Genomic DNA, 14,578 nt, shown 5'->3' with positions numbered 1-14,578 from the left:
ACCTTGGAATCTCTCGTAGCTGTTCCGTATCCTGACCTGGATCCGGTGCCGATGAGCCAACTTGATTGATGGCAACTGGTTCAGCACATGCACCAGCAGTTTTGGAAGCGTTAGCGGGACGAGTATTTGCACACGCTCCAACAACGCCCTAAATGGTTGAAATCGTCGTCTACAGTACACAAGGACTCGTTGGTCTTGTTAAAGAATGAAAACGTGAATGTACGCCCCTCGCGTACAGTGGAGACGAGGTCGAATTGCAGCGCTTCACCCGAGTCGTGACGGTGTCTCTCGGGTCGCCACAGTGAGGACAGCGGATGGCTCTCTCACTCGTCCTTTGGTGAAATTGTGTCCTCTGCCAATGGACAATTCACCAGAGGAGTCTAGTCAAGCTTAGAATAAAAATACGTTGTATTTTTAAGTAGGCGGTATGTTTGGCGCTCGCCTTTGTAAATAGTTTCGTCAGTATTAGTAGTAGTATTAGTATTAGGGTTAAATTATCGGTACATTACCATATTTCGGTAACTCGCGCGAAACGTCGGCAGATCGCTCGGATCTCGGATCGATATCGATATTTCCGCGACTCACCAATTGGTGCTGCCTTCGCACATCCTACGAGGGACCCGCCGTAAAGGACAAACTGCTCGCTCGCGGCACATTACAGGACTGCGAGCACTCACTCACGGTCAAGACGTCGTAAGAAACTCATTGCTAAACGGTCTCGGGGTGTACTCTCCCTCGTGCATGCTCGAACCTACGGAAGGCTGACTCCGAGAGTGTGATTTCACCTGCCTTGCTGCCTTGCCGCTCCGCCTGCTTGTTCTGCTTGTTTCTGCCTGCCTACTTACTCTGCTTGCTTCTGCCTGCCTGCTTGCTCTGTCTAGCCCGCTTGCTGCATGTGCCTGCCTAAGGACGGACAAATCCCTCCACGTGACGACGGCCCCGAAAGGTGAGTCGCTTAACAAATTCGCTTTCGCTTAATTTCGCGTCGAGGAGACGGACACACACCTCCTCTGGTCCTTCGAACAATTAGAATTTTTGCAAATCCGGGAACGGTCCTACCACCCCCCGAGCAGTGTCTTAGTTTAAAGATATTTCTCTAATTTAAAGGTCATTATCTGATTTTCGAGTTTCCATTCTCAGAAATACGAATTGTTAAGACCGTTTACTTGGAATTAGATTTTATTCATTCATTAAATTCTAAATACACTAATGTAATTTAATTAATTCGCACGTTTTTTGAAATAAAGTTCAGTTAAATAATTATTTAGTTAAATATGTTACAAACTTAAGATATCAGTTAAAACTTTGCTACTGAATAATACCTTTTTTTCCCTAAATTGAATATAAAGGTTATAAATTAGATTCTATCATAAATATTAAAAAAAAAAATGGTTAACATGTTTAATTTAAAGATATACTGAGCATATTGAGTTTATACAATATTATTTTAAGATAATGACTTTCTTTGTTTCTAACATTGTTTAATCTTGTTAAAAAAATATTGTTTAACATATTGATATTTTAAACTGTATAATTATTTGATTTATGTCATGTACTTTTCTAAATTATTTATACTACTTGCATTTCAAACTGAAAGTTAAATACGTATTCGGCTATGTGTTGTCAATTATTCTTAGCATTCAACGAGATCAGGCTTGGTTAAAGCTTGTGCAAACAAACCTAAAAGAAACTAATAACTAAACTTAAGTGAACTTATCTCAAGACTATATAAAGAAATTTGTGTTCGTAATACAGATAGTGAAGCGACAAGATTGTATCGCGCACACTTCGCTCAGACAGTAGAGCTTCTCGTAATGAAAAAAACAACTTAAAGTATATGAGAACTTTAATTAAAGATTACACACGACACCGACGTGATGTTAAAAAATTTAAACAATAATATAATTGAACGGTTACAAAAAGCTATTAATGCACAAGAGCGAGGCAGACTAGACGTGTAACTAAGAACTGGGAATAAAACAGTACGCGCGCTATGGCGCGCCCATCGTGACATCTATACGGGACGCATACGAGTTACAAAGACATTCATCGAAACGCGCAGTACGAAACCATATGGGGACGAAGCGTGCCACTCTTAGCCGCTAGGGGCGCTAGCGAAATTGGAGACACACCGGCTGTCATCGAGTACCGAGTATATCGTTAACGAGAAAATCTGTGTACATAAACGTGAATATTTCGGAATTTTTTAACATGTCGGGAATGTGTGTAGTATATGGATGTAAAAATAAGGAAGGGCATCGGTTCCCGATAGACAAGAATGACAAGATATGATGAAAAATAAACGGTGGATCATTACTGCTATAAAACGCGAGGATTTATGTCCGAATACAAATTCGTGACTAAACATATGTTTCATTATATGTCTATTAATTATATTGTAAACTCACTACTTTCAAAGCCGGTGGTAATATAATCCTCAGGTCTAAAATGGTTTGTGCACAGCAAATTTGTATTCGGAAATCGCGTTTTATAGCCGTTTTTTCATTATCTTGTCCCTCGGGAACCGATGCCCTCCCTTATTTTTACATCCATATGTCACACACATTCCCCCGGCATGTCAAAAAATTCGCAAACCTCTCTACTCATTAAACGTAAACATTATGACAAGTCTCCATTTTCGGTGCTGCCTTCTGCGCTGAGCTTGTCATCTCGCCGCGCCGTCCCCATACACACAAATAGATACAGGCTAAGTACGTTTGGAACTAAAAAAATACTAGGTATCGCGCTTAAACTTAAATTTAAACGCAAATAATAAACTAGAACTAAACAAAAACTAAAAACTATAGCTTTGCATTTCGATGCTTACATGCTAGTCAGTCAGACGGTAATAAAAGTTTACATTTTATAAGCCAAAAAAAGAAAACTTATATTCACAGCCTTATTTCGCTGCATTAATAAATAAATAAAAATAAAATAAAATAAAGTAGAAATAACCACAAAAATAAACTTCGAATACAATAAATTTGCTTGCCTCAATATACTATATAAAGTGAGCGGGAGGGTATGTAGTCCCCCGAAGGCGAAAGTGTTTAATTATTGTTGCTCGAAGGACTAGAGGGGGGTAATTATAATCCCCTCATGACAAATGTGGTAGCAAAAGCGAAATGCGCATGCAAACGAAAGCGGCGACTCACCGTTTAGTCCGCCCGTCGTCCTCTAGGAAAGTCGTCGATCCTCGTGGCCTCGGATAATTTGCGGCTGGCGAGCACACGCATGCAGGGCAGGCAGCAAGGCAGGCGAATAAGCAAGCAGCAAGGCAAACAAAATGCGTAAGATAGCAGGCAAGAGGCAGCAGGTAGCAAGCGAGAGATCGAGCGTGCCGGGCGTTCCGAAGTTTAGGTGCGCACTCCAAGACTCTTTAGCGATGAGTGCCGTAAGACGGTTTGACGCCAAATGTCCGCGGTCCTGAAATGTGCCGCGGGCGAGTAGGTGCTCCCTTTTTTGGGGGCAGTGGGTGCTGTCGCAGATGGGCTATGGCAGCACCAATAGGTGAGTCGCATATTTTCACCGCTCGCGATCCGCCGACGTTTCGCGCGAGAGTCACAATGAAAAACAGGTATAATTAATCTAATTACTAATTACTAATTACTAATTACTAACCTAACTACTAACAAGGCGATAAGGCCAAATATGCCGCCCACCAAAATACAACGTATTTTCTATGCTTGAATGGGCCCATCTGGCGAGTTGTCTACCGGCAGGAGACACAACTTCACCAGAGGGCGAGTAAGAAAGCCATCCGCTGTCCTCACCGTAGCGACCCGAGAGATACCGTCATGACCCGGGTGTAACTTTACGATCCGCCCTCGTCTCCACTGTAAGGAAGGAGCGTTCTCGTTCTTTAACAGGACCAACGTGTTCTTTTGCACCGCAGATGCTGATTTTAGCCATTTTGGTCGTTGTTGGAGGGTGTGCAAATATTCGTCATGCCACCGTTTCCAAAACTGTTGGTGCATGTGTTGCACCAGTTGCCATCGATCGAGTCTACCTATCGGCACCGGCTCCAGATACGGGACAGCTACAAAGAGTTCCAAGATGAGAAAGTGCCCCGGTGAGAGCACCCCGAGGTCGTTAGTAGGGTATAAGGGCTTGGAGTTTAAAATGGCTTCTACTTGTGTTATGAATGTGCCAAATTCCTCTACGGTGAGGATCTGCGCTCCTATTACGCGTTTCAGATGGGTCTTCATGGACTTGACCCTCGCTTCTCAGAGGCCACCGAAGTGTGGCGCCGAGGGAGGATTAAACGTCCACTGAATTCTTTCTCTCTCCGTGGCAGCTTGTATGCAGTTAACGAGCTCCCGATGAGCTCCAACGAAATTGGTGCCGCAGTCGCTATATATCCGCAAGCAACGGCCGCGCCTAGCAATGAAGCGCCTCAGAGCTGACAAAAACGATTTTGTAGATAAAGAAATGCGAGTTCTAGGTGAACTGCCTTTGTGGCAAAGTAAACAAAAAGGCAGTAGGCTTTGAACGAGGTTGTCCCGCGAGCACGACGATTATAAACCGGAAATGGCCCGCATAGTCGACTTCGGTGATTGAAAAGAACTTAGCCTGACGTACTCGATCTAGTGGTAGGTCCGCCATGGGCGGTTGCATGGTATGCGGATTCGCCCGGAAGCATTAATAGCAACGCGACAAACAACGTTTAATGGCCTGATGGGCCCCCAAAATCCAGAAGTTCTGCGACAAGATATAATGTAACGATCGACGTCCCGAATGCAAGTGTAAACAATGAGTGCGCTCTATTATAAGTTCCGTTAGCCGATGTTTGCTAGGTAACAAAGCTGGGTGTTTGGCTGCATACGAAATTGCGGAATGTGTTAGTCTACCGCCCACCCTGAGGACTCCGCGTGCATCCAAGAAAGAGGCGAGTTTTTGTAGAGGTTTGGAGCAATGCTGATTGCCTTTTAATCTATGGATATCTTCTGCAACGAGATTGAACGAATTTGACGAGATGTAGTAAAGTCAAATGGAATTCGATTTGATCTACGACGAGAGTTCTACTGAGCATTTTTTATCTGGTTCCATTAACGAATCGGAGACAATATGCGAACACTTTAACGAGTTTGTCTAACGACGAAAAGCGATCGAGAAGCGAATCAACAACTGTCATAGAATTTACGTCATCAGCAGGATTTATGGAGACGAAGGCGCGAGTTGATGATCTTCCTCCTCGGGAAGATCATCAACTTCCAATGTCGTTTCTTGAGTAGGTTTAAATTCGACGAGCCACGCAGGGCCGGTCCACCAAATCGGGTGATCGACTAGTTCTTGAGGAAACAAGCCTCTTGAGCAACAATCAACTGGGTTAGATTTGGTATCGACATGTTTCCAGCAAAAGATATCCGTGTTGGACTGGATGCGGGCAACACGAATACGTACGAACGTCTTCGAGCGGTGTGGAGTCGAGCGTATCCAAGCGAGGGCAACCTCAGAACCCGACCAGGTGTATCGTCGACGGCAACCTCAGGCCGGAGAATTTTTTCGACATACTCTAACAAGTCTGACAGCAAAACAGCCGCGCAAAGCTCGAATCTCGGCAATGTGATGGCCTTAAACGGGGGCACCTTTGATTTGACGCTAAGCATACGGATCTACTACGCCATTTTCGGCGACGATTCTAATATATACACTAATATATACAACGGCTCCATAGCCCTGCTCGCTCGCGTCACAAAACCCGTAAATTTCTCGTTTGACTACGTTATCTACTGCGATAGTACGAGATATGCGAATGGAAGCTAGCGCGGGGAGCTCCGACTTGTATCTTTCCCATCTGGAACATATCTCCAAAGGAGGCTTGTCGTCCCACTCCAATATAAGCATCCAGAGTCGCTGGATCAATCGCTTGGCTGCCAACGTAAGCGGTATCAAGAAACCTAATTGATCAAAGATGCGAGCTAATTCAGAGAGAATGGTGCGTTTGGTGCAATCTCTGTCCAACGGATTGACTTGAAAGCCGAAGCTGCCTGATTGAGGATACCAACGAAGTCCGAGAACCTTAAGAAACTGGTTTTCAGGCGATTCAAAGGATAGCAATGACTGATTGCAGAGTTCCGGATCTAAATCAGCTAAAACCGACGGATGGCTACTGGCCCATTTTCTGAGTTCGAAGCCTGCAGTTTTAAGCAAGGCTTGTAGCTGCCGCTGAAGCTCACGGGCCTTCTCCTTTGACTCGACGCTCGCCACCACATCGTCGACATAAACACTCTTTTCCAGGACAGCCGCGGCCAACGGGTAGCTTATTTTGCCTTCAGCCGTTAATTTTAACAAGCAAGCAATCGCTAGGTACGGAGAGCATGTCAATCTAAAAATGATTGTCAACAAAAGGTAGTCCGAGATTGGGTCGTTCTCTGAGAAACGCCACACTATTCGCTAGTAGTCGCACTGACCGAGTTCGACCAAGATTTGAAGGAACATCTGCTTGACGTCCGCGGTAAGCGCCACGAGGCCGATCCGGAATCTCAACAATATCACAGTTATATCTGACTGTAACTTAGGACCGGATCGCAACATTTGATTCAGCGAGACGCCGTTCAGATCCTTAGCCGATGCGTCAAACACGATACGCAATTTTGTAGTCGTGCTATCTGATTTGAATACCCCATGATGGGGCAAAGAAAACAGGTTCGTCCACCAGGAACGGCTGTTTAATCAATTTCATATAACCATTATCCAAATAATCCTGCATGAATTTACTATAGTTCATTTTAAACTCTGCATCTAATTTGAAGCGACGCTAAAGTGCGCAAAATCTATTCAAAGCTACTTGACGCGTGCCAACAAAACAAAGGTTATCTTTCGTGAAAGAATACGACACTACAAAGCGACCAGATACGTTGCGATGCGTGGTCTGCGCGAATAGTTCCTCGATGAAATCTCGTTTAATTGCCAGAATCGACTAAGAGATGCGTATAAAGAGTCGAGAGTCAGAAACGAGTGTGTTAACTGGGACGCCTGCGTCGACACTGAACCGACGAGAACCCAGCCAAAAATAGAATTGAAGGCGTCTGTACACGACGACCATCCCGAATCAGTGATGCAAAGATGTCTGCGCCGATTAAAATGTCAATGGGACCAGGTCGGTGGAACTGCGGATCCGCAAGCTTTAATCCTTGTAGATGTTTCCACGCTCTTTGTTCGACTTGACTACTAGGTAATTGGGCGGAGATGCGTGGAAGAATCGTAGCCTCTATTGGAATGCGCGTGTTGCCATTGCCTTGGGTTTGAATCACGAATGAGGTGCTGCCTCGAGTGGCAGCTGCCTTTGTATCATTTACCGCTAAAACTATGGTACGACACTTGGTTCGTCCGAAACCACCCTTTCGCATGCAGCCTTCCGAAATAAAGTTCAGTTGACTAGCACTATCTAAAAGGATGCGAACAGGGAAGGGGTTCCCGTGGATGTTGAGAGCTTCGGCCTGCGCCATTGACAACAATACAACCGGACTCGATTTCGCAACGCTAGTCATGGTGATGAGGGGCTCATTATTTTGCACGACCGACACGTCCACGTCGATGGACAGTTGCTAGCGCCGTGACCCGCGCGAAGGCAATTAAGGCACAAATTCGAAGTTTTTGCCGTTGAATGTCTTCCCTAGGAAACAATTTCAAGAATCGAGGGCACTTGAAAACAAGATGTTGTTTCTTACACACCGGACACTCGGCAGTTCGAGTTGCAAGCGACGAAGCCGACTTGATTTTTTCGGCAAAGACGGCTGTGATTTGAGCGACATATTCGAGGGGCCCGATACGGACGCGAGGACCCGGCAGTAAATTCTGAGAAGAATTTTGTAAGTTGCGCGTACTTTGGTATTTCCTTCGTCCGGTGTTCGGATTCGAACTTCTCGCGAAGTGAACAAGGGAGTTTTTCTAGCAAGAATTTGAAAAGCAGGTAGTCCCAAGAGTTTGTCGGAAATTCCAACAGGTTCAATGCACGCGTATTTTTGGTAAATGTGTCCAACAGTGTGCGCAGAGAGGCGGCCGACTCCGATTTTAACGGCTTGGCGTTCAGCATCAAATCCATGTGGTAATCCGTCAAATCTTGTTTGTTTTGATATCGCAAAATTAAAGCATCGTAAGCTATCGCGTAGTTATCGGCGAAGAGGGGGAGGTTCTTAACGACATTGAGCGCTTCCCCTTTCAATGAGGCCGTCAAATATTGGTCGCTCGGTCGGCCCCCACAAACTTTTCATAACGTCCGATCACCCCGAAGCGCATCGTGTCGAATTCCTTGCAAATCGCGTCCTCCGCGGCAAACTCCTCGTCCGAGGCGTTCTGGATCACCTTGAGGTGAGCCGCCTCAAATTCTTCGATCAACTTAGCCACGGTGGGATACCTAAAGGGTAGGAAATTCGGCCTTTGTGCGACATTGTCCGCGGCGAGCATCGACAGCTCATGAATCTCCCTCATCCGCTGTATACACAACTCGCGTTTAGTTATGTGACCCCGGCTCATAATGATCGGAGAGTGGAACACGCGCGCAAGGTTGAGGATTTACGTGAGCTCGAGTAATGACAACTCAATTCCGCCCGAAAATATCGACAAATACCGGAGAACAATAGGTTTCAAGTTTGGAATGCCAGAAAAACAGAACAACTGTTCCACTCGTCAAGGTGACGCGTAACGGATGGCTCGATTCGAATTCCTACGCGAAGGCACGATGGAATATTCACGAGAGAATATTCTTTAACTACAATATAATAAATCGTATTGTTTGTGCGATACCGAAAATGACGATTTGACTGACGCAAGAACAGTGCGTCGCGAACGCAAGGAAACAAGAATCAAACACAGGATAGCTATCAAGGAAGATGGTTGCAAAGGATGTACAAATTAATAATAATTGTATCAATAATCAAAATATATCAATTAGCACAGGTACCCGGTTACGACGAGAGATGCACGCAAGTATCTATGGCGTTACGATTAGATCAGGGAGTGTCGCGCGCGGTGTTACGGCACGAGCAGCATATACGACACGAGCCTAGCAATAATCCACGACACAAGCATTAGTTACGACAACTTCTTTTGTAATTGCGATTATAGTATCTAATAATCAACTTGAAAGAGTACCAGAATGCTAATATTCTATACCGGAAACCAGTGCCGACAAACAAGTATTTTCGATTGATGGCAAATGTGTTTTCAAGAATTCCAACGATCGGAATAATATGTATTTCGAGTCGTGCCGAAAGCAGACCCAACAATAACGAGAAATAGTGTAGCGCGTTATTTTTGCGCGCGAGTATATGTAGAAAAAACTGTGTACACGCGGCCGGCTCGTGACCGAGCGTCAAGGCCGCCGACAGCGAGGCGAGAACGTATGGCTTGTCCGAGAATATTCTAAGTTTTAATATTTCGGGTATTATACTATCAATTATTTTTTACTAATAAGCAGGCAATTGCGAAACTCGCGGTTAATGCAGATAACGGCGATGGCACGTGTTACGACGAGCGAGAGATTCACGCGAGTATTCTCGTCGCGAAATTGCGAGCGAGATATCGCGCGAATTGTAAATTATTAATGCGCCCCGCGTTATTGCAATTCGCGATTGATGCATATAACGACAACGGCACGTATCACAAGCGAGAAATTCACGCGGGTATTCTCGTCGCGAAGTTGCGAGCGAGAGATATCGCGCAAACTGTAGATTATTAACACGCCGCGTGTTATTGCACTTTGCGAGTACAAAACGAACAAATTAGCAAATTTACGACTAATGCAGATAACGACAATGGCACGTATTACGATAAGTGAGAAGTTCACGCGAGTATTCTCGTCGCCAAATTGTGAGCGAGAGATATCACGCGAAACTAGAGATTATTAACACGTACGCCACGTGTTATTGCAATGCGCGGTTACAAGAATTAGCGAGTAAAGCGAGATAAGCGAAAAATCGGCGGTAATTTTCTAACGCAAAAAATCCGCCTTGAAGGACCAATGAGCGGGGGGGTATGTAGTCCCCCGAAGGCGAAAGTGTCTAATTGTTGCTCGAAGGACCAGAGGGGGATAATTATAATCCCCTCACGACAAATGTGGTAGCAAAAGCGAAATGCGCATGCAAACGAAAGCGGCGACTCACCGTTTGGTCCGCCTGTCGTCCCCTGGGGAAGTCGTCGATCCTCGTGGCCTTGGATAATCTGCGGCTGGCGGGCACACGCATGCAGAGTAGGCAGCGAGGCAGGCGAATAAGTAAGCAGCAAGGCAAACAAAATGCGTAAGGTAGCAGGCAAGAGACAGCAGATAGCAAGCGAGAGATCGAGCGTGCGGCCGGGCGTTCCGAAGTTTTGGTGCGCACTCCAAGACTCTTTAGTGATGAGTGCCGTAAGACGGCTTGACGACGAATGCCCGCAGTCCTAAAATGTGCCGCGGGCGAGTAGGTGCTCCCTTTTTTGGGGGCAGTCGGTGCCGTCGGCGGATGGGCGATGGCAGCATCAATAGGTGAGTCGCATATTTTCACCGCTCGCGATCCGCCAACGTTTCGCGCGAGAGGTACAATGAAAAACAGATATAACTAATATAATTACTAATTACTAATTATTAACCTATACTACTAACAGGGCGATACGGCAAACATATACTTATTGATAGAAGTAATAAATCCATCTAATATATAAATGATTTTATCATCGACATATACTAGAGTCCCTCTAATAAGAGTCGCGACACGAAGCTGCAACTTTTGATTGGTTCGTATTTTCGGCAAAAGCACGAGAAACAAAAAGAGAAAGAGGTATAAAAGAGAAAGAGAAAGCGATATGAATGTATATCGCTTGTATATTGCTTTTTTTTCTCTTTTATTTTACCGAAACTCAAGATGTCGTGACTCTTATTAGAGGGACTCTAACATATACTATTGGACTGCGCCATCCGTATCTAAACAATGTACCAAAATGGTCCGCGTCATAGAAAAAAATAGAGCGCATGTGCGGCTAATCTCTGTCTCTTTTCAACCAATATTACAGTGTTAAATAGAAAGAGATAGATATTGGCCGCACATGCGCTCTATCCTTTTCTATGACGCGGACCGATTTTCGCGTGGTATGCGCAGTCCAGTAGTATATGTCGATGGATTTTATTGTCTAATGTGGTCAAAAGATATTCGACATAACAAATTAATTATTTCACAAGTGACGACGCAGCCACCTATTGACTGCCTATTGTAACTGTACTAACTGTATATGGCTCGGCAGCCGACAATTCTATTGTTTATAACTATATCTCAAAGAGTTTAACCCTTTAACCAATATTGATTTTTGGTAGAATAATTGTTTCTCGCTTGCTCTATTGGGATATTCAATCGCTCCATTCGTATGTATAATACTTTAGCATTCTTATTAAAAAACTAACAAATTAAAGGTCGGATGCATTATGCGTTACGCAAAAGTTTGTGCTCCAGCCTTTATAATTTGTTAATTTTTCAATAAAAATGCAAAAGTATCATACAAAATTAATTATACAAATGGAGCGATTGAATATCCCAATAGAGCAAGCGAGGAACAATTATTCTACAAAAATTAATATTGATTAAAGGGTTGAACTCTTTGAGATATAGTTATAAACAATATACAAACAATTGTTATATTACGTTTGAATATTTCTGCCGTTGGCTGCCGATCGAGCCATATACATATATTAAAGAGTAAAAATAGTTATGTTACAAAAAGACCTTATTTGGACGACTTTAAGACGTCTTTAAAATGACGTCTTTAGATGGTCTAAGTAAGAAATGACGTCTTATAAACGTCCATTATTAGTCGCCGACGTCATAGACCAAAAGTGACTAAAAATAGACCTCATTATGTCGTCTTCTGACGTCACTTTGCTACTTGGGAATAAGTAGTCAATAGGTTAGGTTAAGTGGGTGCGTCGTCACTTATTGTGAAATAATTAATTTGTTAATTTTTCAATACAAATACAATAAATTATTAAAGTAATAATGGAGCAATAAGGAGCAATTATCTTATGCTGGATTTAGTTGCACAAAGTTATTAGAAATATGTTTTTGAGCGATAATTATAAATTTTACGTTATTTGTAAATTTTTAAAAAAATATTAATTTTAAAAGAAATTAGCAATTCTTGATTCTGAAAGATGTATGTCGCTTATGTCAAAATAAAGGGATAAAGCTGAAATTTACAGAGATTGTGCACTTATATATCCAAAAAACCTGTGTTAAATTTGCGATCGATTGTCCGACCCGTTTCTGAGATATTTAATTGCTTTAAAAGTTACAGAAATTGTACATATATAGATATACTTCCCATGTAAATATTATAATATGTATCTCTATGCTCATGTACGGTAAAAATAATTAAATTTTTATGGTACATTTCTATGACATTGAGAATTATGCAATTACGGTTTTTTAAGATTTTTTGTTTATATATTTTTTTCAATTTTTTAATGATTTATTTAAACAATATCAAGTACAAAAATGGGACAAAATTGCGATTTTTACGCTTTTTCTGTCCCAATGATACCATGTTGTTGATAAATAATTTCTGAGATTAGCTCTACACTGTTTAATCAAGAAAACAAAATTATACTACATATAGCTATAGCGACATACATCTTTAAGGAGCAATCGTTTGAGCTATTGTTTATTAAAAAATATAAACTTCCAGCGCCAACTTATTTCCGGTATCTACCTGTTAATTAATTTTTATTAAAATAGAGTAATTTTTCTAAATAATAAAATATATTTCGACACTTTATCCAAATTATTCTAGAGCGATTGAATAATAAAAAAAATTTTTTAGACAATATGCCAATTATACGCTTAATTGTTTTAATTAATTTTCAATTATTGTAATGGTTTTCCAAACTCTGGAAAGTTTTTTCAAATTTCTCCAAATAATTTTCAAACGATTGGAAAAGATAATTATAAATATTCTTTAATTAGTTTGTCTATTATACGTTGGTTGTTAGATGCCAATTTGCCGATCGTAGCGCTGTCGGTGTATGTATTTCGAACTATCACTGTAACCGGGTTTTGGGCTTATTTCGAAACATGAAGTTCGTCCTCCTTATCTCTATTCTTCATGAATACGAGAAACGGATTCCATCGGATGTCATCTATCAGATGATCCGACACTTACTTGTAACCAGTAAATATTAATATAACAATACAATTTATATATATAGATATTTATAAAAAGATAATTTTGTAATGCAAATTGTTTTGTAATGTTCTGTAACAACTGTTGACATTATCTTGTATTTTCAATTATATTACAAAACATTTATTTTTAAAAATGACTTAAAAATCACGATATTATGACGTTTATTTTATACAACGTCACTAAGACTTCACAAAAAAGACGTTTTAAATTAAGTATTATTTGGTCAACTGACGTAATTGGATCAGTAATCATCAGTTTTTAGTGTCATTTTGACGTAGGTATACTACCTGGAGGTAGAGGTCCCATTGACCATATTCCAATTGACCACAGCCCACTCACAGGGCTAGTCCAGTGGAAAAACTCTAGGCACCGGTCGTTGTGAGTGGTTGTGGTCAATCGGACCCCTACTCCACGTGGAATATTAGTTAATATCTATTTATTTATTAAAGAAATATATTTATTTATTTTGCTAACTCACAAAGAATCTTTTTATCTATATATTTTATTCTAAAGAATATATTAGCAACTAAATATTCCTGTTGAGAAAAAATTAAATTAAAATGGTTATATTATATATATAATAAATAATACATAATAAATTATATAATAAATTTGTGATTAATTTGTTTAAGGGTTTTAGAACATTATGTTCAAAGTAATAATGTATTTATAGATAAAGTAAGAGGATTTATACCTTTAGCTAACGGAGACAAAGTTATATAATGTACAATGGCTCCACCAGCGCTTTCGCCAAAGATAGTGATATTTGTCGGGTTTCCACTAAACTTTGATATATTTTTTTGGACCCATTGTAATGCCATAACCACATCCTTCAGACCTTGATTGCCTGTTGCTACTTTGTCATCGAGATTTAGGAAACCTGAAGAAATTATTAATATATATTTCCTTTTTTGCGAAATTGGTTCATTTTAACTAAAAATGGTATATTTTTACCCTTACAAATCCCCCTTCAATGACTTTCTCCTTCATATATATTATTTAGAGGTTATCCTCCTGAGTAACCTTCAGAAAGTTTTAGCTGTCGCTCGTTGTTTATTAAAAAGTTATGAACAAATATAACTGAGGAATGAAACAGTTTATATCAGTACTAAAATAAGTAATTTGCTGATATGTGTGTATAGACAGTACACATAATAAGCGGGGGAGGGGCTAAAACCTTCTGAAGATTACTCAGGAGAACGGTCTTACACACAGGTCTGAAAACTCGGACTGATTTTGGTGGTGAAGAATGGTCGTTTTAAGGGGAGAGCCTCATGTAAAACGCTGAAAACAAGGCAATTTTCTGGAATTTTTTTTAAAGAGACATTAAAATGAAACTTATTGAAACTTGGGTAATTGTTTTAGCAACATTTGTAGATGTAAAAAAATATTTTTTCATTGCAAAATTCTTTATTTATAAGTAGCAACA

General features: G+C 41.3%; 1 protein-coding gene and 1 pseudogene across 9 annotated transcripts in view; both read right to left on the bottom strand.

Moving 5' to 3' along the window:
- Window positions 1–13,462, bottom strand: part of LOC139813043 (uncharacterized) — a 78,826-nt pseudogene extending 65,364 nt beyond the window's left edge.
- The window catches only part of LOC139809040 (esterase FE4-like), a 282,671-nt gene that overhangs the window by 143,715 nt on the left and 124,378 nt on the right, over window positions 1–14,578 (bottom strand). For all 9 annotated transcript variants that reach the window (XM_071771673.1, XM_071771691.1, XM_071771698.1 and 6 more), the window contains one exon: window positions 13,844–14,029. In XM_071771673.1, coding sequence (XP_071627774.1) covers window positions 13,844–14,029 — 186 coding nt within the window. The remainder of the gene's footprint in view (window positions 1–13,843; window positions 14,030–14,578) is intronic.

Source organism: Temnothorax longispinosus, chromosome 1, assembly GCF_030848805.1.
Source record: "Temnothorax longispinosus isolate EJ_2023e chromosome 1, Tlon_JGU_v1, whole genome shotgun sequence".
Taxonomy (NCBI): domain Eukaryota; kingdom Metazoa; phylum Arthropoda; class Insecta; order Hymenoptera; family Formicidae; genus Temnothorax; species Temnothorax longispinosus.
The sequence above is the reverse complement of the archived record's forward strand: the minus strand, read 5'-3'. Positions and strand labels throughout refer to the sequence as shown.